A 26825-nucleotide genomic window follows, 5' to 3' on the forward strand; every position below is an offset into this window, starting at 1 on the left:
TGATTGATAGTCTGGTAACTGTACATTTATAATTATTTTATGATTCTATTACAAAGGCTATTTAGGTATTTTTATAGCGCAGACATTTCATTGAAAAATTCCATTTTTCCCTTAGACTTTTATATTATTCTTCAACTGGTTACTTTAATCATATGACTTTGAGATATTTAACAGTAAACAGTGGATGATTATGATAAGTGAGCAGGTGAGGAGCAGGATTTTCTTCATAAAGCACACAGCTTCACTAGGAAAGCATTTGTATTCCTTGTTTCCATAGAATGAGCATTGATCAGTGATGACTGGGACTTGCATCTAAGCCCAAAAAAACAGTACCCAGGTGGTGATCTGCAGGAAAAGTATTCTCACTGATGATGGAGAATACATTTTTGAAATCATATAGTAAAAGATGTACTGTTTTCTGGAGGAAAATTGGCAGTGATCTGTACTGAACTTTTATAAGGCAGGAGTGACTGGGTCAATCAATCGAGTTTATTTGACAGAGGTAATAATCAAGGCAGGCCCTTAATTTGGGAGGGATGTGCATTATACTCTAATTAGTGCACCATCTAGTGGGATCATAGGGGAAACATCTGCATATGCAGCAACGCTAAAGTCATCACTAATAAAAATAGCCTGGTAAAAATAGATTGACTGTATACAGCAGTCCTGCAGAAAAAAAAAAAAAAAAAGGCATATCAGAATGCTTTTTTTCCTTAGTAACTTCTATTTGTGAAAGTGAGAAAATGGCACTTCCAACCATCAATTAACATAAGAACTCTATATAGGCATACAAGTCCACGTTGTCTTCCCTTTCAGCATGCTTTGAGACCCAGAAAAAACCACCTATGTAAGGTAAAGGGTAGTCTTGCCTATTTCAGGCCTTTAACTTAACACTCCATTGCGTTTGCAGTTTATTAGACCTCTCTGTTACTATTGGGTTAGGATGCCTTGTAAGTTTTCCACTGCTTTAGCTTTTTCTAAATCTTAGCAACGACCAAGGTCTGTGATGATGCAGAATTAAACTTGCACTTCCCAGTTTATGCAGCTCTTCGTCAGGCGAGGCTGGGCTGTGTGAAGGAGGCAGCATTCCCAGAAATCGGGTGCCGAGGGATGTTTGCTCTGTGCTATTTAATGCGCACGAAGGTATCCTAAAGACGAAGCAGCTCAGCTCTGGGGAGCGTTTGGCCTTGTCATTGTCCCTTTGAAGAAGTGGGGAGGACGCAGAAATGCCTCAAATGCTGCGCAGGCGGCCTGGAAGCTCACCTGTCACTTCGCAGGCAGCTGGGCCCGGAGGAGCTCTGGTGCTCTGGCTACAGCATCCTCCTTGTCCTCCCGAGCCCGGGCCCGGCAGCCGTGTGAATGCATCCTTCGTTTTTCCTGGCATCGCTTGCTCCCTCTCCCAGCTATATATCGTGTATCTCTGCATTCAAAGGCAGATTTAAAGAGATCTACGGTTTCCCAGTCACTTTCTTTGAATTATCCATTCCCCTTTAGAGAAGAAGAAATGACCCAAGCTGAAGACAGGGCTGGCAAAGCAAGCTATTAACATAGTAACGTCGTATTTTTCACCGCAATATTGTATCCTTGCCCATGTTTTCCCCTTGCTTCCTGATACAACAGCATCATTTCCCCAAATGACACTCCCTTCACCCTTCATCCTCACTTTTCCATTCGCATAAGGCTGCGGCTGCTGGGGTTGCCCCGCTCCCCTCGGCAGCCTCCGGGGCCCGTCAGCAGCAGGGCCGCCCCGCAGGCCCGGGCGGAGCCGCCCCTCAGGGACCGCCCGGCCCCGCTCTCGCAGCCGCCCGGGCGGGGCCGCGCCTTCCCCCGCCTCTCCCGTCACGGCGGGGCGGGCGGGCCCCGCCCCGGCCCGGCCCCGGCCCGGCCCGCCCCTCCACGCCCCGCACCGCCGCCGCCCCCCGCCGCACCCCTGGGAGCGGGTTCGCCGGGGCCGGGTAAGAGCCGCGGGAGCTCCGCTGGGGCGCCGGGGGTGCCGATCGCCGCAGGCAGGGGGTACCAGGGCGGTGTCCTGCCAGCCGGGAAGGGGCTGTCAGGCGCGGGGAGCCTGTCGGAGGGCGGCGGGAAGGGCCTCGCTGGGGCCGGGGCCGCGCCCCCGTGCCGGCCGTGGGGCGAGCGGAGCGGCTGTGGGCGCGGCGGGGGTGGCGGGGCCGGCGCGCCGAGGGGAGCGCGCCGTTGGAGCGCGGTCGGTCGTGTCAGCACCAGCTCCTTTCCCCGCACCCTTCCGTGTGACACCCACGGTACCAGGGCTTTGGGCTTGGCGATGCTCTCGGTGGAGGGTCGGGGCCTGCAGCGGGAGTTTTATAGCAGCTGGTGTGGAGCTGTGGGGTAGGACGGGCACCCCCGCCTTGTGGAAATGCTCCCCTTGCTGTTCCAGGTCTGAGGTGAGCATGGCAGCGGGAGGAGGGGACATTATAAAAGTGGCCGATGTAAATAGTGAGCCCGGGCCTGGCGCGCCTGCCGACGTTATCGCTGTTTTCCTGGTGAATCACTCGCCCCTGTATCAGGGACAGGAGCTTCTTCAAACTCAGCAACTCAGTGGAAGGTTTCACTCCGCTTTGCATGCAGTGCAGGGCGCTACATCTTAACTGAAGAAGCCCAGTGATAAAATCTGAGGATACTTGGCCAGAAGCAATGTGCTGCTGTGCCGTGATCCCCTCCACAAGGCGTTCAAAGGCAGAGGGCTGTGCCAGCAGGGCGAGTGGAGCCCTCCTGACGGGTCATAATACAGGCTTGTGCTTTGCTGGCAGTGCAGCCCTTCTGCTTGGAGCCTGGGGATTGTACAATTGCTCTTGATGGAAAAGAAGGAAAAGGGGACAAAAATAAAGAGTTTAAACATGTTAAAATTAGAAGAAAGTGGTGCTAAATGGTGGCATTGTTGTAACCTGTGTCTGTGTTTCTTCATGAAGATGCCTTTCGTAGTCTTGGGAAGAATAAGAGATAGTACTCTTCTTGGTGGCTTACATTGAAGTGAAACTCTTGAGAGAGGAGAAGAAAAGAGACCATGAGCTATATGTAGTCATTAGCACCCTGGTAGGCCTCAGGGAGACTCGCCACACATTGCAATCAGATTTTCTGCAAAGGTAATTTCTCCCTCGGTGCGCTTGATCTGAGCACTTGGTTCAATGTACCATGAGGGAGAATTGAGTGAGAACAAGCAGCATGCCAGATATATCAGGCTTCTCATCCATCTTCCTTTTTCCATGAGATGTTGTTTGCCTACCAGCTGCACAAGAAACTGGGCACTTTGAAATGGTCATCTGAGGTACGTTTCCAGACTTCCCCTTCCCTCTCTTCCCCCATAGTTCTGGTTCCCAGTGTTCATTTTCCTATTTTTTGCTTCATTGTAAGGCCTTTAAATGCCTTGTGCACTCCTAGGAGACATAATTCTCTTACTTAAGGCATTTTGCCAAACGCTAATATGTTCTTTCAGGCTTGTGAAAGCTATGTGCTTCCTTCACCTAGTTCATCATAAATATCAGTGTGGATGAATCAGACAACTATAAGCATGTTAAGTTTTATCCATATATGCTAAGTGTTGGTGATGCATTAGGCCTGATAGAATTTCAGGCTTCTGTAATTTAGTTTTTCATGCTGAGCAGTTTAAATGCCACTGCTTTAAACTGCATCTTTGTTCAACAGAATCATTTTTAGGAAAAATGACTAAAACACTGACCAGTGGCACAATCTAGTAATTATTTAAAAAAACCCCAAACATAGAGCTGTTAGATGATGCAAGCTTGGGTTTAGTAGACTTCACCATCAGTAACATGGCAAGGCTTAGGGAATTGTGCAGAGTAGGTTGGAAGTTACCTTTTGACATCCCTTCTGTTAGTGTTGATGCAGTTTCAAATAAACTTTGCTTTTTCCTACCATATATGGATTTAAGTTTGACTTCTACCCTGAAACTAGAGGATAAAAAAAAAAAATCTGGAAACTTTTATTTTAAGAAGACAAGAACAGTTTAATTTTACTGCTACTTTGTATGCATATTTGTTATGTTCCACAGTTGGTTTTATTATGGGGGCCTACAGCCTGTCCATGGAGCAGGATTTCAGCACATTAGGATCGGTAAAAGCAGAAAGTGGGAAATATAATATCAGTCTCTAAATATTTTAGTTTAAGTATGAAGGAAAAAAAGACATAAGTCCATGAAAAAATTAAACCTTCCTCATCCACCAACCAAAATGATGACAGATTCAGTGCTCACCTGTATCTTACTAAGTCAGTTGCTGTGGGTCAGTTATGACAATCCCTCAGGTTCTGCAGCAGGATGTCCTTATCTTTTCTGTAGTTAACATTGTGACTTGCTGAAATTTTTCCCCAAGTTTTTTAGCAGTTCATCGCTTTTGTCTGTGTTTTCACCCTGCTTGAAGAATTTTACATGTCTATCTTTTGGGAGGGATAGTTTATAAAGGAAGCCATGTTTAGGAGAAGCTTTGTTGCTGTGACCTTTATTTAGGAAAAAAAAAATCCCATAAGGAAAACCCCATGACTTCTTTCTGGATAGTTAAAAGCATAAAATCAGATTTAAATTCAGATTAGATTTAAGTTTTCAAGTGTTCTGTGGAACACAGTATGTACTTTTTGCTTTCGAAAGTTAAGGGTCCATGTAAACATTTCTAGGTCCTAATGCTATAACATTGGTCAAACAGTAAAATTGTTGCTTAAGGGTTCTTAGCCTAATGTATCTGGGCTAGATTTCTGGGAGAAGGAGGATTTTTCAAATATCTAAATGAGAAAATACTAAGTAGATTAGATGCTTATTAACTGACTGGAGTCTGCAAAATATTCGTGCGACTGCTGTGAAATCTGACATGTGTGGTGCTTGTCAACTTTTGTCCTGATGGAGCTTTCAGGAATGACACTGGGGAGCTGCTTACATGTGGAGACTTTCTTGTCTCTACATTCAAAGCTGATGGAAAAGTGGATTTTTTCTTATGCCTCACAAACACCTTTCTAGAAAGTATGTTGATACTGAGGTTCATTTTCTGTTTTAGTATGGAGTGACCATGTGATGTAGGAACTAATTAATGCAGAAATTATGAAAAATATATTCAGTCCTTTGAATTCTTTAAACCTCAAGGTACAGTGAGGTCTTGCTTCAGTTAGTGTTAATAAAATGTTCTGATCTTTCATTTCATTTGTGCCTGTAGATTCAGTTCCTTGGACTTTCTACAGTAGATTGACAAGATGAACTGCGCTAGGTATACTCCCTTTCAGAGGCAGAAGTGTTGAGCAGAAGATAAACTGTACAATCAGAACTCACACCTGACTGAAACTTTTAGAGGAACTGAAGACTATCACAAGTGCAGCTGCATTCCAGTTTGAAGGCGAAGTGTACTTCCTGCAACTGCAGCAGGCTTTTAACTTCCCTGTTTTGTAAGTTGTGCAGCCAGTCATAGCAAAATACGTCATGACAGAGTAGTTAAATGCTGTGAAAGTGAAAGGTGGTATTTTCTGTGGAAATTCAGTGTCTTGATGAATGCTTCTATCACCCTGGTTGGAAAGAAGTGCTTGGTGCATGCCTGGTTTCCTGGTGTTGAAATCGTGACCTTGTCTAGGTCATTAGCAGTTGACTTTTCAAGGGCTCAGGTTATCTGTGTTTTCAGAGGAGTTTGAGTAACTCAGCATTAACAAGTGAAGGGGTTGTTAGTGGAAGTAGGGTATTCGTCTGGTTCAGATGCCCGTGTTACTGTGAGAACTAGAGGTAGAAAGTGTGGTGAAGATTGGGAGGGGCTGACAGCCGATGGCTGTCCTCTTACTTCTCTTTCTGTCTGTTCCCCAGACCAGTCGCTTACTCTGTCACCAGCTGTATTATTGAAATACTCAGGAATAGCTCTGTTAGCAGAAGAATGTGCATGGAGTAAACCAGCTGTGAATTTATGTGGCTACCCTACAAATTTACTATAAATCTCAATTCTTAACTATGTGAGCTGAAAATAAGAACTGTGTCATCAATTAGGGAGATCTACATGTGCAGAAGAAAAGCTGAACTATATCCTGTGGATTTTGCAGTCTGTCATCTGAAAATCTCACTATCCATTGTGTTTGGCTGTAGTAGAAAGTTGAAAAAGTCTTAAATCTTACCTATTGAGCAGTCTGTACTTTTGTCAGTGTAGTGGAGTGTAACTCACATAGTATCTTTAAAGATACTTGCAATTAGCTGTAGAAATTTGCAAGACAAAAGTAGTAACTGCTTTTGTCAAGACCTGGATTAAATATTCAGTGTATATCTCTTGATTGTAAAGCCTGAGAACAGTGTTACAGGCAGCTCCTTGGTGACAACATATACAAAAGAAGAAAAACCAATCATGAAATACTATTTTTGTTAATTCTACACAAGGTAGCTTGGTCTTTTGCTATCTCTTCTCCTTAGCAGTGGCATTTTAACATTACCATTAAATAGACATTTAACTTTTAACATTAACTATAATATTTAACTGAAAAGTTTTCTAGTCAGTAGCAGTGCAGTTAGCATGCTACTGAAGTATCTAGAAATAGTCATAACTTTAAAAAAAACCCCTGTCAGCAGTTCTGAGAAAACTTTTTCAAACTTAGTTTTTAGGCGGTTTCTTTGGATTTTATGCCTATGCCTGTATTTTTCACTGAATTGGTAGAATTCCTTACTTAGTTAATACACCAAGGTATAGAGCCATTTATTTGTTCCAAAGTTTGTGTGGGTTTGGTCTTAAAATACAAATTCAGTGCAGTGTTGCCTGGAGTTTCCAAAAAGATCAAGGGCTGTAATGCCAGCCTTGGCCCAGATAAGTGGGATTTAGGCTGGCTGACTGACTCCAGACTCCAAGTCAAAATAACTTGAATCTGCATGTGGTACAGACAAAGACAGGAAACGACACTGCAGACAGCTATCATGACTCTCAGGCAGTGGTGCAGCAAGTAGAAGAGTGCAAATACACTCCCTGTCACCTGTCTGCAGTCAGGTTGTACATTACCAGGGGATACCTCAGGGCCTGAAGACTCCAAGCAGAGTTTGGGATTGAAATGAAACAGCCATTTCAAAGTCATACAGGGTGTGTCCTTCACAGTAGCAGCAGCTTTTTCGTGGGGCACAGGTGATGTCACCTGCAGGGCAGCAGCGGTGGACCTGACCTCTGGAGTTATGTCCCTGGTGAAGTTTTGGTGGAAGGTACAATGTCAGGACCAGTACAGTGTCTTGGCTCCACTAAAGGTCATTTCATATTACAGGGATATGAAACCAGTCATGTTTTAAAACAGCCAGGGTATTGCTGCCTGTATTAATTCAGGCATTCCCAAAGGAAATATTTGGCAACAAGGACTGTTAATTGTATTTAAAAAGAAGTTTGTAAGGACTTGAGCAGCACATTGTAGCACAGCTGCTGTCATACTTGACAAATCAGTTGGCCTTTTCATTTCCTTCTTTTTCTCACAGTAAATGTGCTTTCTTTTTCTCTGTACCTGAAACAGTTTTAGAGTTGTCTCTTAACCAGAAGCTGACAGGCCAGGAGAAGATTACATTGCTTGGAAGGTGCATGGTTTGGGTTGAACAGTGGAAATGTGGGGAAGTGGTGAGGTTAAAATGTTCAGCCTGTGAAGATGATGTGCAGGAGAGTACAGCCTGGATGAAATTGTGGGATTGTGTTAGAAGTGTGTGTGCTTGATTACTCTGCATTCTCACTGCAGAACAAATAAACTGCCGGTTTTGATTTCCACAGGTATTGTAATCTATGTCTTGTTAATTTCAGTTTAGGATATGAGCACATGAGCTTGTGCTGAAGTTTGATCTGTATGGATGGAAAAACACCCCTAAAAATATGTTTGAGTACCCAAGTTTTTGAAAAATTAATTCATATTGATGAACACAGCAGCTGAAACAGGATAAAGTGCTAATTCATAGAACTTAGGTGACACTGGGTTAAACTAAAACTGAAGTTTATACAAATGATTGACGTTTAGAGGAAACTGGGTGCTGCCTTTTTTCTGATGATTTGGGTGATATCTGCTGAGGTTTTTTTCCAGTGGTTACTTATGCTGGATTGTACTGGGTGGGATGGTACGTAAATAACAATATAATTGGTTTGGGACGTAATTCTTCAGAGGGTTTGACATTTTCAGATTAAACATACAGCTTTTTTTCTGGAATGGCAGCAAATGAAAATTGCACTCTTTCTTTGATTACAGTGGGGAAAATACATACGAAGTTTCACAAAGAATAAACTCTATCTTTGAAGTACAGTGCTTTTGGAGAGGATAAACATTAGAGTATGGAGGTTTTTTTAATCTTCTCCCATGTATTCTTTAAGAAGATGAAGACCTTTATAAACCAATGACCAAAACATAACTGTTGTTTTCTGTAGGTAGAGTCTGTCTGTCATTTTTCTGTTGTGGATGACCGTGACAGCGGATCTGCTCAGCCATGTCGTACGGACCAGGTTTTGGGGATCCTAATCAACTGGCCCAACGCATAACTTCTAACATCCAGAAGATCACACAATGCTGTAAGTCGCATTTGTGCATGTTTTATGTAAAATTTTAGTAATGGTGGTGCCCCCATTCGAGGTGAGTTTCTCAGGGTCATTCATGGGAATTAACTCTGACTCTGCCTACTCATTTGGCACCCCACGCAGCATGTCCATTCCTTCCTTCATGTGCATGGTTAACAGTGATCAGTACAGATAGTATCACTTTGTATTCACCAGTTTTGTCCTGGGAGTTAAAGGGCACTTTAAGATGATAGGTTGAGGTGTTTGCTGAGCAAGGATTGCATCAAGTATTTGCTGAAGCTTGAATTTTTTAGCAGGGACAGAAGCTGGCCTTGTAGCTTCCCCTTGTCCCTTGTATGTCTTAGATAGGTAAATAAGATTCTGCAAGTTTTAATATACCAGTGCTTAGTTTCATGTTACTTAGTATTTTTTAGGCTTCTAATTGGGGTATTCAAGCTAGAGGTTAATTAGGCTGCTGGGATTTTCAATCCTTTTTTCCTTTTCCATCATTTTCCATTTTATTTTTAATGTGTGTGAATACGAAGCAAATACAACCTGATTCACAAATTGTGTAAAGTATATGGTTCATCAGAAGGGAGGTAGTAATGGAAGAACGTAGCTAGTTTTGGTACATGTGTTTTATGTTGTGCAGGATGCAGAGTGCATGCAGAAATGAGTATTTTAATGTTAAAACTTCAAATGAATTCTGGACAGTAAAGTATATCAGGTTTTTTTTAAATTTTGATCTCTGTTTTGCAAGACAAATTCTAGAAGGTGGTATTTGTAGCACAGGTTGGTGGCACAGATTGGTTTTTTTCCTATTTTTTCAATTACATTTTGTATTTTCTTCCAGAAAGAATTTCTTAAGATCTCAACAGACAGGAACAAAAATTGCAATTTTGCCTTATTGAAAAGTTTCTGTACTTCAGGGTTGTATTTCCACAACCTAAAGTTAACAAACCAACTCTGTAAAAGTCCTTGTGTGCTTTAGTTCCTAAAATCTACTCAGTGAATTCACTCAGTCTGATGGCTTCTAAGATGGTCTTCCAGAGGCAGCTGCCAACATATGACAGACACTGTGGCTCCAAGATGTAAAAAATGGGTTTTCTGTCAGGTGAAAACATAAAGTAAAATCAGTGATTGAAACTGAAGTATTGTGAAAGTTGCTGAACATAATTAACTGTCTTGTGCTGGACTCAGTGATTCCTTAATCTCATCTTTCCCCTTCTGTACCTTCTCTTCCTTCTTCTGTGTCTCCTCCCCAAGGCAAGCTGCCCATGCATAGATAGGAGATATACCAGAAGATTTATCTGCAGTCCTGCTGTCTTTTGTATTTTGAAATTTAGACGGCTAAAGTCTGAGCAATAGATAGGTGCTACTGCCATGCCAGGATCCATGTCCAAATGTTTCCTAGCCTCACTGCTGCGTGGCTTTAGAAACAGGAGATTTGCTCTGAAAAGCTCCAGCCAAGCACTTTTCTAGTTCTGGTGAGCACACACCTGGATTCCATCTCTTGCCTTTCTGTAGATCTGACTGAACTGTAACCACTCAGTTACTCTTGCAGTCCATTCTCTGTTAGATTCTATGAGGATCTGGATCCTATGGACATCCTGAATGTGTTCCCTGAAGTGCCGTCTCTAAGGACTTATGGACTCTTTCCTAGCTTTTTTTCCTCTGAGTAGTACCTGTCCAGCTTTCAATTGGAATGTGTGAGCTGCAGGAACTTCCAGGTCAAATGGGAAGAAACCTGCAAGCGTACGCACCTATAGTGCTACTGAGATGCTGAATATGTCTTCTAGACTGTGATTTATCATCTTGGTTAGGCAGGAAGGGGAAGAGACACAGGAATCTTGACCCTAAATGCATGGGTTTCCATCTAAGCAGTTGACTTGGTTTTGCACTTGTGCCCAGAAATTCTAAGCATTTGTGAGAAGTGTCAACACATTTGAATTCTTCTTGGTTAACCTGGAGGTGTGTAGATACTCTGGTTTTCAGAGTGAGATTAATAGAGGAAGCGAGTTTCATTTCAGATCACGAGGCTACTTCAGGAGGTACCTCAAAACTAGTTCACAGTTCTGCTAACATTCAAGCAAAGTGGGAAGACTACTACAGAGATGGAAATGAGATACTGGTTAGTTGAAAGGAAACTGACCCTTCCAGCTATGAGCTGGCCCTTTAACTTGTTGGACAATAGAGAACTTCCTATATTAAATAATTGTGCAGCCAAGATTTCGTAATATACCTGAGTTTATAGGAAGTAGCATGGGTGAGAACAACAATCTTTAACATTTCTTCAAGGTTGAATTACATACCTTCCAAGTAATAAATCTGATCTGTTTCAAGATAAAGTATGTATATTAAGTACCTCAGGCTTCATAATGCATGGGCAGGATGCTGCTGTTGTATTAATACTCTGGTTTCTTTCCTAGTTCATTTAGCCCATTGTTATTGATTGACTAGGAAGACTCCTCTCTATACTGGTTTAACACACTACTTCAATAATTATATCACTTGCAAGATAGTATTCTTTTTGCTTTGGGTTGTTCTTCGTAAATGGAAGGACCTACATTTGTGTTTGGTTAGCCTTTTAACTTTAAAAAAGATTTTTTTTTATCTGTTGATCCAATCATGCCATTGATTGTTTTGTTGAAGATGTGTTAAGAGCTATAAATTTGCTTCTACCTTGTACAAACCTTTGTTCAACTATTGCAATAAATGCTGGGCTGTTTAAGTTTCTTTGGAGGAGATGGTGTTGGTGAGTCCTTTCTAGGACCTTGAAGATTGAAATTGATGTAGCTAATGGGAAGCAGCATATGCTGCTGTCTGTACTGTGAGTTCTCTTACACCTGCCTGTATTTGAGTTCCCCAACCCAAGAGCATTCTGTGTATAGAAGCTTCTATCAGCTGTTCTTTAGAGTAGGATGTGCTTTGTTTCACATTTCCAGCATTTCTGCAGAAGTAAGTGATTATAACATCACTTAACATCTAGAGAACAGTCTGCTTTCCTCAGCCTGAAATTCATGTTTTATCAGCGACATCTCTGAGCTGAGATTTAGGGAACTAGTCTGTGGGGTATTTCTCTATTACTTTTGTTACAACAGTTTCACTGAGAAGCTGGAGTTGCAAAACTTGAGTCTGCTCTTGAGATCCAAAGAGAGTGGTGGGCCTCAGGCAGGAGAGAGAGAGTTAGGCTCTCAGACTAACTCTTGGAGTTTTAGAGTATCCATGTGACTCTGAGCAGTGCTCTGAAGTCTGGGGAGTCTGAATCACATGTGCTCGAATGAGCTGCAGTGTTGTGTGCTGAACCTCAGTCAGGTCAGCGATGCCTGCAAGCCATGTCTGGTTTTGGGTCTGTGTTAACAATGATGAGAAGCAGATCTGCAAACAGCTAAGGGATCTTCAGATTTAAATAATAAAGCCAAAGAAGTGTATAGTGAGCTAGACTTGGGCAGCTGCTAAATTTCTGTCTTACTAGAACACAACTGATGGTTAAGGTTTGATGGTCTCCCTGGATTCTAGTCCAAAGTAACTGTAATTCTCATTTCAGGCCTGAATTATATCTGTTTATAAAATCTAGGTGACCTACATTTCATGTTTTAAAAGTCCAGTGCATTTAAAGGTGGTTGAGGTTTGTCCTTAACTTTCTGAATATGAAGAACAAGAATATGGAGGAGAGAATATGTGGAAGAATGTATGTAGGATGTAGAGCTCCAACCTGTCTGGCCTTTGCAGACAGAGAACCTATTATCAAGGTGTTTTAATCAGTGTGTACTGAAGGAGCAGTTGTTCTAGAACTGGGTTTCACAGGTAGCACTCTCACTTATTTAGCAGCTTAATGGCAGTGCTATTAAATTGAGACAAATCTAAATGCCTTCCTTCAATGTTTCCTTGAAATATTTCCTCTTGGGTGTTTGTTTACAGCAACTGGGTAGAAAAGGAATGGGTATGATACACAGATACAAGATGAGCTATCAAAATATGTTTTTCTGCAAAATATATTTCTCTGTGACAAAACAAATTCTGCCTGCTTACAAAATTGTATTTCTACCAGGCGTGTTCATTTACCCTACTGGGATCTGCCTAGGAGGATGAGTGCATTGAATCCGTATGTGATTGTTTATTGGTGGGAGTTTTTGTTTGTTTTCCTCCATCTGTTTTGGAAGGGCATACAAATGTATAAATCTGATCTTACATCAAGTGGACAGATGAAAGTAGATTGAGCAGAACAAACAAAAATCCTAATTTAAAGGCTTTAAAATATGTAGCTTTCAGACTTCTCACAACTGAAGATGTAGGGTAGGAGTTTTTTGAAATCTGACTGTTTTCTGCATTTTAAAGAACTGGTTCTCTTTGTGTGGCTAAAGGAGGAAAGCATTTTATTTAAAAATATGTTCCCAAGAGGGAGAAAAATGGGAGTTGCATTTCTGTACAGGAGCAACAACACAGTTAGAAATGTAGGAAGGATGCAATTAGAGGACTAGGTGCCTCTTGCTCAGCTAGAAAGATTTGACTCATGTCTGTGACAGGAACTGTGCGAGAAGTAGCCAGCCATGCTTTTTCCTCCCCCCACATACTGAAATAACTCTGCTGTGTGTAGGTCATTGAGGAAGCAGGCTAGTATGCCTTTGTTTTGCTTTGTAGTTAATATTTTATTTGTAGCTACCAAATATGGTACTTGGAGCAATAAAGAAGAAAAACAATAATGGTGCTGAAGAAAATTGCTGAAGAAAAGCAGTAACGGTGCAGGCTAGATATGTAACTCTCAAGTCTCCACTGTCATCTTGAGCTGGGCTTTGGGAGCTGTCCATTTAGCAGCAGTTTAGAATGATGCCTTTTGCTTGGGAACATAGAACAAAGCCTCATATTGGTAAAATATACTCAGGTTTGGGGTTTTAAACACTTCTTTTAAAGCATTTTTTTGTTTTTGTTTACAAACAGTAATCAAGCAGCTGGAGACCCTACACTAACTGTAGTAATGCATTCATATTCCTTCCCTACCAAACCCTTCCTTTGCTACCCAACTCCTCCAGGTTGTGTCAGCATTTTGTGCAGAGTTGGTTACAAGACCAGTAAGAATGGCATTATCTACCCTTGCTCAGTATTGGCACGGTGGGTCACTGATAGAGTATTTGATTTGTTCATTCACACTGAAGATCAGCCCAGGTCAACACATTCTCTGCATGCTGCAAGGTAATAAAAATAAAATCAAATAAAATTCAGTAGCTACAATCCACATATGGTTGGAGGGGTTTGTCTGACTTTGAGAGATACTTTCTCAGGGGAACTTCTGCTTTCTGCTGACTTCCTCTGATGTTTGTTAAGGCAGCACAAGCTTCAATTCATATAAAGCACATTCCTGGAAGGTCAGCTTAAGCCAGCAGAGATCCCTCTGTCGTGTGATACCTGTCCTGTGACAACAATTTTGTTCAATTTCTTTTACATTTCAAGTTTTGCATAAGCTACTATTTTCATTGAATGTTGTTAAAATAGGAGTCAAATTAGATAAATCATATGGCTTTGCTGTAACATTATCCAACTGTAGAAAATCATAAATGTAGATTAAACCCTGAAAACTATTAAGACTTTTGATAGATGCTTTTATGTTGTGCTTTAAGCCCTGTAGGTAGTTAAAATGTTCTGCTAAAAAGGCTGAAACATTCACGAAAAGCTGTATCTGTCACTACGTTTGAAACACCAGCAGGTTCGCATGATTACTCTTGGCTGAAGAAGAACACAGATGGGCCCGTGGAAAGTAAATGAGATCGCTGAGGTGTTGAAATCAGAGCCTGTATGAAAACAAAATTCTGTTTTGTCTATATATAAAGTGTGGTTTTGCACAGGTGTGGCTCTAAAGAAAATAGGCTCCCAGCAGAGCTTGCTGAAACTTCTAACAGTGGTATTGTCAGAATTTTCCAATTAGATGCAGTTAACCAGATTTAACTTTGTGGGAACCAGCTGAAACAATTTCTATATTATTATTGTTGCTTTTGTCCGGAAGATTTCTTGGATTTAGAATGAAGTTTCTATAAAACCTTGAAAAGGCTGGATTATTTGGGGATTTTAAGCACCATTTTATCCTTCCACATTTCATTTTCTGGATTTCTTCCAAGGCTGAGGGATTGAGGAGAAAGTTAGTTAATTTGGGTCTTTCTAAATGCTTGTCTTTGCAGTGAGGTAAAGTTACGAAGCTCACAGTTCTTGTAGAAATAAAGTATTTCTGAAAATCTCAAGCCTGAATCATATCCATGCAGTTCTTGAAGGCTTTGTTTTATGTAAAATAGCATATACATTTAAAGATGCATGCCTCACAGATTTGTGTATGAATCTGGAAAGTTTTAAGATTTTTTTTTCTGTGTTTTGTCTTATTTGTCTTTATTTGGATGACACTGCACAAGAGGGACAGGGATTTATTTATGCTAGCAGCAGAATTGACTGAAAAAATGAGTCTTCCATGTATGCCCCAGCACAGTTTCAATATGTACAGAAAAGGCAGAGTTTTTCCTTGACTGACAATGTATTGCATTATAATTATTATGTATGGCAAGGTGTCCAGTGAACACATCCACAATTTTACTGCAACAGTTGCTTTTGTTGATGGAGCGAGTAAAAGTGGACTCACCTTGACAAGATAACTTTTGCAAAACAGCCTGCATTTGCAGCAGAGGAGAAGGGATGTGGCCAGGGTCTTCATGCTGCTTCCTGTCTCTAGAGAGTTGTGTTTCAGATCCTCTCTAAGGTACTTCAAATGCCTGCTGCAGCTCAGTTCTGTTGGATTTTCTTCCTTGTGGACAGGAGATTACATAGCAGCTTCATTATAGAGAAAGCCCTCTATCAAATCTCCTATAAAACTGCTGTGCTGGGGGCTGGACACCCGTCAGGGTTTAGAATAAACCCAGGCCAGTGATCGATTGTGAGTGACCCCACAGTAGCAGCTACTTGCTTGTGTTGACCAGTCTGTGGTGTATTGCGCTTCCTTCCATGTCAGCTCCCGAGGTAGCTGCAGTAGTGACCTGGCCTCTTAAAAACCAGACTTCCTTCATGTGAGTGGGTTGGGTTATGGTGTTTGTCCAGTTACTGTTTACTGCAGAAGAACAATGCTTCATTTTCATATTTAATAAACTACTGGTATTCTTTAGAGAAATGTTCGAACTTCCAGGTTTCAGGAAGTTACCAGGGTCACTTTAAGATAAGAATATAAAGTGATTGATTTAATGACTTCCCCTTGGCTGAGCTGTAATAATTGGTTGCATGATCAGTTATTGTGCACTTAAACAGTGTATGTTTAGTGTGTCCTACACCCACATTAGAAGAACAGCCAATTCTTCAATCCCGCTTCACTGTGTCCTTGAAGGACCATTATAGAGGGGAGTACACTAGAATGAAATAATTACAACAGCACTGAAAAAACTGAGGGCAGATCCTGAACTCGAGCCGTTGTTGCTGGTGTTCCTGGTTACTCTGGGCCACGATTCTATTTCGAAATGCCAGAAGCTGTAACAAAATATAAAGAAAAGATTACAAGACTGGATGTTTTCCCACTCTTCGGTGCTTACTGAGTCTTTAGTCCTTAGAGCACAGAGGACAGTCTTCAGGCCCATCCTCATCTTATTTTTTTCTTCCCACACATACACCAGTTACTGTTCTTCTGTGCTGATGCATTCTCCTGTTTTAGAATAATCAGTGTTATACACTGAGTTAAGACAAAATAAAGCAAATTACTTAAAACCAAATTACTGAAGTTTTTAGATATTTGATTCCAATTAGGTGAGTCCCTGGGGATGCTTTTTAGTGTAAGCTGGTGTCTTTTGACTGGTGTCCTGGATTTGATTTCTCTGATAATCTGCCACTCTTGGGCTAGCAATTTAGCACTGTGGCATTGTGATTTATGTAAAATTTGAGGGAGTGTGAATTAGACTAATAGCTTTAAAGAGGGTCTTACACAGAAGACTATCTGATGAAGATATTGCAACTAAATCAGAATCATTGACTCATAAAAAGGCTTGGATTGGAAGGGACCTTAAAGATCATCTAGTTTCAACCCCTGGACATTGCTGGGATGCCACTATATCATGTTGCTCAAAGCCCCATTCAACCTGATTGTGAAAGTTTCCAGAGATGGGGCATCCACGACTTCTCTGGACAACTTGTTCCAGCGCCTCATCACCCTCACAGTAGAGAAATTTTTTCCTAAACCTATTCTTTTTGAGATTGAATCCATGACTCCTTGTCCAATCACTAGATGCACTTGTAAAAGATCTCTCTTCATTTTCCTTGATCCAGGAATGTTTTCTGTAGCATCTCTTCATCTTTGATCAAGTATCCTCAGCTGAAGTGCAGAAGGAAAACACATTGAATTGGATTTGAATAAATTGAGGAAGTCTGTTGTCCCCAGGCAAAAGCAGTTTGAACTGGTGTAATTTTAACACATAATTCTTTTGTTCCAATAACCTGCTCTGAAGTTTATTAGATTCCACACAAATTAATCTGTAACTGGATGTGCTGTTGGTTGACTCACTTGTTTGGCTGCAGAGAAGTAGGAGATTTCTTCATAGTTACCCAGCCGGTCTTCATAGTTACCACAGCGCATGTGGGGTATTTGACAAAGCATTTCTGCAAGGTGACTGTGCTGGTGCTGTAGTCACTGCTTATTTGCCTTATGGAGCCATGACTGGACCATAAGGCTCACATGGACCAAATCAAATGTTGTGTTAGGTGTACACAAAGGAACACTTTGCTGATTCTGTTTATTCTCTTTGGGCTCAGGAGTAAGGAAGATGACAGAAAACCAGTGTCTTTAAACACCTGTTGTTGTTTTAGCCCTGTGAACTTCAGATAGTTACTAAAACCCTGTCTGTCCCTTTTTAAGTATAGAATGGTGACATAGGTGGGACCATTACAATTAACATTCAGGAGGAGCTGTTCTGCTCCTTCTTCCTGTGAGGTCCCAATCCTTGCTGTTTTGTAAGGCAGGTTTCATTGTGCTTGCCCTGCCTGCTTGTCTGGTTCTTGTCCTCTGCAGTGCAGTGCCTCGGTGTTTGTTGCTTGTGTTGCTGTTGATGTTTCTTCCATGCACACCCAGTGAGTGCCACAATTTCTGTGGATGCATTAGACCATAGCTTTATGTAACTGGGCAATGTGATGGGTCTGGCTCAAGGAAGTTGAAGAAAACAGCTGGATGGCTATAAAGTAAGAAGTGAGGTTACGGCAGTGGGGTAATAAGCAGCACTCATTAAACAAATTTGCCCTCAGTTTCATGCTTCTTACTGAGGTATATTTTTTAGAACCCTCAGGATTATGTTGATACATGTCATTCTCCATCTGTAAAGCTGCAACAAGTTTGGTCATGGCCACTTGAGGTTTTAAAGTTTAATTTTCCAAATGTGAAATAGAACGGAGTTTAAGGTAGGAAGACAGCTGATTGTGGGTAGCTTGAGAAAGCTGCTCTCCTGTTGCTGGAGGTACTGGTAAACATTGCAAAGTAAGACCATCCTCAGCTTCCTTTGGCTAATGCTGTAGATGAACAACAACAATAGCGTTTGGACACTTCTCAGCCCTGCCAGAAAAGGTGGGTGACCTCCACTCTATTCTTCATTTCCATTTTTCTTAGTTGGTGCATTGCCTTTCAAACATTAGTGTGGCTGTGCTTCTTCCGCACTGGGTGGACGCTGGCCTCTGGCTGGCTCAGATCTGCACAGCGACCAGGACGTTTTCAGTCCGGATATGCAAGCAGGTTAACTTTACCTGCTGGACCCGGCTTCTCAGCAGCAGCTGGACCGAATATTGTCCTGACAACAGCAGCGGTAGAAAAGGATGGCTCTTGGCTAAGCAGGTTAAAAGATGGTTTTATTTCAGGCCCAGCTGCGGGAGGTCCGTAACTCGTCCAGACTGCAGGCCAGAGAGAGTTTGAATTTGCCTCTCTCACCTTACAAGCGGGGGAGGACTCAGGGGAGGTTACAACAAGATAACGAATCAGGGGATTCAGGGGGCAACAAAGGGTGTCCACCTCCAAGCCTCTGACCACTCGCACCCAGAGGAAAGGAATTCCCCCCGGGCAACCTATCACTCGACTGCCCTCCATGGGAATTTCCCAATCTTGGGGCGGGGTCCCGAAGTGATAGACAAGATGCCCCAGAGCCGGGGGGACAGGGGATGGACAAGGGTAGGAGGGGGGTGGGATGATTGACATACAACACCTTGTTATACAGAAAACTCAAAAGGGGATGGACTGTTACAGAACTGGGGGTACAGTGAACTGAACCATAACATAAAACTCCTTATAAAAACTTAATAAAACAATTCTTGCACCGCCACACATAGGAAGGATTTGGGTGGGGTTTTTTACCTTTTCTACTGCAGCAGTGCTGTGGTGTTACAGCTTCTACAGTGATTACTAATACACAGTTTGGAATTAAGATTATTTGCATCCATGATCTTAGAGGAAGGAGGTTGTTTACATTTTGGGTTTCATTGTATTAATTTATTTGTGCCTTTCTTTTAAGTTTAAAACTTCCTATGCCACCTTTTAAATGTTGTGATTTAAAGGACCAGAACCTGCAGTTATGTCAGCATGGATTTATTTGTAGTAATGAAACAGCTTTGCAAATCTGGCTGAAAAACAAGACAAGGTGAGGAGGAAGGAGAAGAAACTTTCTTCTTTGCTAGCCAGCTTTAAAGCAAAGGTAGTTCTGTGATCCAGTATGTGAAACATGGTTCTTTATTTATGAAAAAAAATGAATGTATTACAGTTCAGTCAGGAGCATGTTTCCCAAGTACTCCTACCTGTTAAACATTGTAAATATTTTCACTGCACCTATCTCTACCTTTACGACTTTTGTGAAGAAAAGGAGGTCTTTTATATCAGAGACTACTACTTTCCTTTTTATGTTCTCCTTAACTAGAGGAAGAGTGTTCCACTGACTAGAAATGTAACCACTGTTTGGCTTAGTAAAAATAAACATGAGCTGACTCTTGAATAATTTTCTCTGTAGGAATTCAGGTTAGGTCTTAATTGTTTCTCAGGCTCATTATTAACCATGTCTGACCTGTTTCTGAGCATGTGACCAGCCTTAGAGAAGCTGAGTAGCTTTTATCAGCTAATAGTTGTGTATTGTGAGATCTTGCTCAGGAATGCTGCAAAGACAAATGAAAAGTCTTCTTAATGTTATAGTATTGCTTCTTTCTAAGGCAAGATGAATTTTCAGGTGAAAAAAAAGAGATTTCTTTGCATACAAGACAGCAGTTTCTTGGGAAAAAAAGGCATTTTGCTTGCATAGTGTCATGTACCCTGCTTCCTGCTCTGCTCAGTTTCCAAAATGGACTTGCTTTCTTCTATCGCCAGCCCACAGCTGGCAAGGTGCTGTTCTTTCCGGTATGGTGTGAGCCCTGACAGAGCTGTTGATTTTCATTCTATGCAAACATTTTCCCTGATGTGCACTATGAAGTGGCTGCAGGAGTTTGCAGCCTGTGATGCAGGCTGTTGCCATGCACCGGTGACTGTGGTAAAGAACGCCTGCATGCACACGTGGTGTGTGCCCTTGTGCAGCTCCTGAGCGAAGTCCAGCAGTCACCTATGTATGCCCAAGGAGCCTAAGTGCTCACGTGAGCCAGGGTCTGACTTTGCACTGAAATGAATTAAAATCATGCACAAGATCCAGTCAGTCTCTGTCCAAGACATGAGGGACCTTAGATTACTGCTGTCTTTTGGAACTCCTTGGCATGTTTGAAGCATTGAGAAATTGAGGAAGGGAAACCCAGACAGAGTGAAGTACCCTAGGAACCTGTCAAAACTGTGCCGTGATCTTGGGTCCCTGACTGTTACCGGTATGTGTACAGTGCAGTGCTAGGGCTTTGTGAGCTAGGCCTAAGTCTTTGGCTCTCTGGGACATTTGAGTGCTACTCATGGAGTGAGGGGACCAGAGCAGATGCTGCGTGCTGTGATCTGCCAGCCTGAACTCCCTACACAGGACTGAAAAGCTAGCTAAAAAAGAAGGCAGTACCCTTAGAAATACAACAATCAGCAGTGAAATCAGGAATCTGGGAACTTCGGTTTTCCAAAGAGTAATCCCAGGTTTTCAGCAGTTTTGCTCTTCATTGCCTTCTTGGTTCTTCTCCCTGCTTGTTTCACAAATGGAGCAGTGGAAGGAGCAAGCAGAGGTATTTCGGCAGTCTAACCTTTAGTAGGAGACACTAAGGCTACCCTACTTTTCCCTGGAGGAAAGGAAAGAATATTGTCTTATGATCTAAGACATTGCAAAGCTAGTTCTTGCTTTTAACCAGATTCTGTGAGACCTGTGAGGGCACGCAAGGGAGGAAGACCCTTTCCCTCTATGATCCCCGTGGTAATATCTTTAATCCTGTTAAAAAAAATTGTTCATGAAACTATGACTATAAACTGAATGTCTATAGTTTACGGGGTATTGTGATTATATGTATAATATTATATCAAATATTTGAATGAGGAGTAGTTACAGTGAGAAATCAGTAAAAACAAGACAAACCAAAAGAGTTATAAGACTATAAGGAATGTATTTTTTAGTCTGTATACACTCCAGCATATCTATATTAATACAAAGAAGTACAAAGACTGGATTTCTTTAACTCATCAACCTGTGGGGGTGTGTGTGTGTATATATGTGTGTGTGTGTATTTATTTATTTATTTATTTATTTATTTATTTATTTATTTATTTATTTATTTATATTTTCCTGAAATCAAGATTTCAGGAAAGACAGCTTCTCTACTTCCTTTGTTACACTGGTCCTGCCAACTTGTTGGCTTTTTCCTCAAGCATCTTCTGGAGTGCTGCTGAACACTATTGCCCAAAATTTACTTTTTCTGCTCTGCCTTTTTTTTTTCTATTTACTTACTTGAATATGCATTTTTTTCTATGTGGTATACTTCATATAAACAAATAATTGATTTTTTTCAATAATACCCATTATTGTGAAAGGTTAAGGTGGAAAATAGTGAATTACAGGAAGCATTAAAAAAGCGCTATTATTTCAGTCCTTTGGAATTTTTTTCTCTAATTTTTCCCCTTGTGATTTGAAGTCCTATTAGAAATTTGCTATTTTTACACATACGTACAGACTTCATGGTAAAATGTGCTTCAATTTCGTGCTAAATTTTTGAATCACAAGACCTGAACTGCCATGAACTCTGCCTCTGGAATTGTATATCTGACCAATTTTGCATTGCTGGCTTTTAATCTTCTCACAATTATCCACTTGTGTTCAGCTTTAGAAGTAGGATAAATATACAATTAGCTTGGAATGCCAATGTTTTAAGTATAGGCCATGTTTCAGGGAATTTTTGTTTCTAACACGAGCCTGCATTTTCTTTACTCGCAGTTAAACAGCTCACCGCTAGGTGACGGTAAGACACAGCAGGACTTTTTCTGTGGTTTTCTTTTTACTCTCCCTTTTAAAAGTACGTACGGAATAACCGAGCTGCTCGGCTCGACAGTCAGAAGGGAGAGCGCCTTGGAACAAATACAGGATAATTAGTGTTCAGTTTTATGGATATTAAAACTCTGTGTTCTTGGACATAACACCAGCCAGTTATCTTTTCGTTTGTTTTAGAACAATGCATTGCACTGACCATAAAAAGGAAGCCTCATCACCCCGAGCTCGTGTTGATCAGTGTGCGGGCGGGCGGACACTGCCTCTCCCAGCAGGCAGGAGGCAGGGAAGGGCTGGTCCTTGGTAGCCAGTGCTGACTGTAGCCAAAACCAAAAATCTTCACTCACGTTTTGCTGTTTTTCAGCTCAGTTAAAATACAAACTGCATGCAACCCCTTTAATAGTGCTATTCCCCACAAAAATTCTGTTAGTAGTTTATGCGGTTTAGTTATCTCAAAAACACTTAAGTATTTGATTTTTTTTACCTCATGTAAATCTAACTTTGCCATTTTAATATAGTCATTACCTAGGTGTGCACACAAAGTATTGACTATAGCAGTCATCAACCTCGGATGTTTTGTAAAGTAATGTAGATAATCCAGTATCATCTATACAACGTTCACAGGAGACTTGTTATGAAGCAAAGATCAGAATTAATATTATTGCTAAAAATGCTTTAAGGAATCAAAGATTTATCTAACTGGTTAACATAACTCTTAGCTTATTTTCTTATTTTATCTGAAATTCTGTCTCCTGCAGATTGCTTCTATAGTGAATGGAAATGTACTCTCTTTTTAAAATATTTTCTTCTTCCTTATGTAGAGTTGACACTTACTGCATTTTTAACTGTGTTTATGAAAAAAAAAAATATATATATATAGCTAATGAAGTGAGGATCCCACATAATATATTACCGTATCCATCTGTGCAGTACACCAATCTGCCTGGGGAGAGCCACAGGGAAGACAAATCTACTTCTAGCCTAAGTCAAGCAAAATGATTTATTCTGAATACTTATTGTTCTGTTTAGAACATGAGGTTGTTAAACTGAGATAAAGCATCTTGAAGCTATGAGTTTTGCAGTGTGAAAAACTACCTATCCTTTAAGTTTCTGTCCATTTTTCTCCTTGCTTTTTCATGTGACAGTACAATATACTAGGCTGAAAATAAGACTTAGACAATATGTCACTTCTTCCAGTTCAAAATTAACATGTTTTATGAAATACACTTAAAAATCACTGGTAGTTTGTATCCCAGTGACTTGAAAACATAAGATTCTCAAAATTGCAATTTAAACCTGGGGAAATGACTTTTATTTCCTTTTTAATGTACTGTAAACCCATGAATGCTTTGTTGCTGTCTCTTCATTGATGCACGGGTTCTGAAATATTTGTGTAAGATAATGTTATAGAAGTCTTCCATACAGTTTTTCAAAATTATATGCATAAAATAAACTAGAATAAGAATGGTGCTGTTTATTTTAAAAATATATAATAAAACCCCTGATTTAGACTTACTATAATGAAATTGTTGACTAATCTTTAAATTGCCTGTTTCTACCTAAAAATTTGAATACATTCCCATCCTTCATAAGAAAAATCTTTCATCATGTCTTTGACATGGCAAAAATCATTCAGCAGTTGTTCTGAGACTTAGAAATGGGATCTTTGTAGTAAATTGAAAAAGTCCTGCATATCTGTTTCTGTCAATTTATTTATATGGCTTTAGAATTGTCAAGCAAAAATGCATAAAACTGAGTAGCAATTGTCTCTGTCCCATTCAAATTTTTCTTCCTCTTCACAAACAGCTGCTGAAATACAAAGAATACTACATCAACTTGGAACACCACAGGACACGCCTGAGTTGAGGCAACAGCTGTGAGTACTTCACATGAAAACACTTAATTTCTTTGCATCGTAAACAATCTCCTCTTAGGTGATGAGGTGGATGTCTGTTAGGCAGAGTGCTTGATTTCCCAAAGAAAGGTGAGCATAGAGAAATACTTGAAACTTAGATGTTGGGCTGTGCTTTCTAAAAGTAGGATAAACTGTAAACTTGAATCAGCTGATTTTCCTGTGCACATTGCCTGCAGTATCAGTGCATCTGTAAAACCTGTGCTGTTTGTTAGCAAAGTGGCACAACCAGAAACCAGTATCACTGCTCAAAAACATATCCCACACCCCTCCACTCCAGTCAATGCTTCCAATCTGCCTGCAGAAGTGTCACAAGGTAATGAATATATTGAGGTGGATTTTTTGTGAGGTAGGATACTGGGAGAGGAAAGGGAATGTCGTTTTTAGTGATGAAAGCTACAGTAAGGGATGACATTATAGAATACATACCAGAAATACTTACCAGAGATAGTAAGATAAAAGAAGTAAAATCAGACTCCAGGGCAGATGTTCTGCTGGAGTTCAGTCACGTAAAGGTGGACTTTCACTAATATGCCTCTAGGAGAGACAGCAGCTGCTCTCTACTTCTCTGCATCATCTAATGAACCATTATGATTTTTTTCATTAAACTCCTTTACCACATTAATCTCAGCATCACAAATGCATGTAAGCAACATGTGCTCACCCTGGCATTTTTTGTGTGTTTTGTGCTGTGCTGTGGCCATGGAGTAGTAGGAGGAGTATGTGTTGGAACAAAGTCATCATGATGTTCATTTTGTGTGAACAGCCAAATTGCTTCATAATAGCCTGAGTTCAGTGCTCCTAACATTAGCCACGTACAATCCACAGGGGATATTCTACTGGGAATAGGTGAAGAGCAACAAACAGTTTATGCAATAACCCAACAGGATCTAGGCATAAATTCACACCTAAACAGCACAGCAACTCTTGTTAATGACATGCTTCAGACCCTTGTTGGGATAATTTATGTATATATAATAAGCTTGCTTGAGTTTTTGTCTGGTTTTCACTTATCTGAATATTTGGCCTTTCCAAGAGTTACTTGATTATTTTAAATATTGATGCTGATGGCTTGATAATAGTTTTCCAGATAAAGCCTTTTTATGTAGACTGGGCAGGTAGGATGCCAAAGCAGGTAAAAAACTTGAGTTGCTTCAGGAAAAACAAACAAACAAAAAGTGAATATTGGTAAAGGATTGTGTGATAACAACAAAAGTATATATGTATTCATAATTACTACAAATGCATTGGGACACATGAATAAAATAAAAGAAACCTGGGGGGGGGGGAAGTGAGTAATTATTAATTATGCTGTCACACTGAGGAACACACCTTCTTCAATGTCTGTCCTGCCTGGAATCCATGATATCATGCCTTTACAGCAAAAAACAGAATAAAGATGGCTTTGTGTGCTTTGTGAGAAGCTTTTAGTACTGGTGTTTTTCTGAGAATCAGTGAAATTTAGCAAAGTAACCCAGTGGTCTCTAATGAAAATTTGCATTTGGTTTTAGGCAACAGAAGCAGCAATACACCAACCAACTTGCCAAAGAAACTGACAAATACATTAAAGAATTTGGATCTTTGCCTGCAACAAGTGAACAGGTATAAAACCAAAAAGCATGGCTTGTTTGACTATTATGTTGGCTCATGTAAAGTATTTGAGTCACTTCAGTTCTTTATTCCTGTTTTCAAAGCACTGTTTAATTAGTCAACATATATTCAAAATGTGGGAATACTTAAAATGTAAGAATATTTTGTTGCTGATCAGACTTGTCCCAAAATTGTTTTTATGTATCAGGAATGAAGGAATGTTACTGAAGTAGTGGGAATCAAGGCAGTGTGCTGTGCCTTTCTGCTTTTTCAGGGAGCTGGACACTTTGTAATCCATTGCAGTGATGCTGTATCTGACTCTGCCAGCACTTAGACTGCTTCTAGGGTCAAGGAATTGTGTGCCAAAACACTGTTCACTCACTGTCTGAATAATTTTATTATCATAGCATGTCAGATCAGCATATGTGCTATGTCTTGTCACAGGCTTCTCCTTTCTCAAGAGGACTAGACAGGAGCTGCTACTAAATAAACCTGTGCAGTCTTTAAACTGTGTCTTTCTGAGGTCTGTGTAAAATCTTTCAGTCAGAAACATGTGAAGTGGCTGTTGTGGTTAGCACACTCCTGTCTGCCCTCCTGTGGTTTCTTATCCTAGCAAAATCAGTCACTTAAATAAGGCAAGAACAACAGGATCCTAGAAAACATGGATTTGGGTTATTGTCACCTAAACCACTTGCCTGGTCCGTGGGTAGTTACTGAAGAGCCCTTGGGAAAGTGAATAGTCTTGAAACACTGAGTTCAAATGATAGGCCATGATCCATGTGTGCTCATCCTGTCAAGCTGTAAATTCTAACAGCAGTGTTAAAACTTGGTCTCGGTATATAACCTCTAGTTCAGCCAAGGTATCTTTAGTTGGGTTTTTTTTCTGTTTGCTTATCTTGGAGTTGAAAAGTTTACAGTGACATGTTTTACTGTTTAATTTTATCCTTTTATCAAAGGTATTTCTTAATGAAATTCCCAATTAACAGATTCGTGGATGACAAATGACAACCTTTCATAAATTTGTAAGGGTTGATGTGTGCATATATTTAGGCAAATATGGTGGAGGCTCTCCTGGGTGCCCAGTATTCCCCTTCCCTTCATTACATCTCAAAAAAAAAGCAAACCTGAAAGGTTAGAACAAGTATTTCTGGATCTGTTCTAAAGCACTTGAGGAGTATGTGAACCCACTTCTGGTTTCAGTTCAATATGTATTTCCAGCATTTATGTAAAATCCATATTAAGTGCCCTGTCCTTTCTTTTCTGCAACCTTCCTCCCCACTGTATTCTGTCACCTCTGCATATTTTAGCATTCCTGGTGTCAAAATATTTCACACCAAAGCAGAAGATTTTACAATCATCAGATAATAAGAAAGGTAGAAGCTTTCTTATCACTGCCCATTTCTCATTTCCAGCTGTTAAATGAAAATAAATACATTGATT

The 26825-nt window shown here is 40.7% G+C and overlaps 1 protein-coding gene across 3 annotated transcripts in view; it reads left to right on the forward strand.

The window, feature by feature from the left end:
- The first annotated feature begins 1886 nt into the window (after positions 1–1886).
- Positions 1887–26825, forward strand: part of STX7 (syntaxin 7) — a 32445-nt gene continuing 7506 nt past the window's right edge. Inside the window, exons 1-5 of one of the 3 annotated variants that reach the window (XM_040059772.2) lie at positions 1938–1955; positions 5175–5400; positions 8358–8498; positions 23690–23759; positions 25307–25397. In XM_040059772.2, coding sequence (XP_039915706.1) covers positions 8417–8498; positions 23690–23759; positions 25307–25397 — 243 coding nt within the window. In that variant the 5' untranslated portion in view covers positions 1938–1955; positions 5175–5400; positions 8358–8416. Of the gene's footprint in view, positions 1956–2317; positions 2403–5174; positions 5401–8357; positions 8499–23689; positions 23760–25306; positions 25398–26825 lie in introns of those variants that run through there. The other 2 variants (XM_040059771.1, XM_040059773.2) reach the window with 2 other exon arrangements.

The sequence above is a fragment of the Hirundo rustica genome, chromosome 3 (genome assembly GCF_015227805.2).
Source record: "Hirundo rustica isolate bHirRus1 chromosome 3, bHirRus1.pri.v3, whole genome shotgun sequence".
Taxonomy (NCBI): domain Eukaryota; kingdom Metazoa; phylum Chordata; class Aves; order Passeriformes; family Hirundinidae; genus Hirundo; species Hirundo rustica.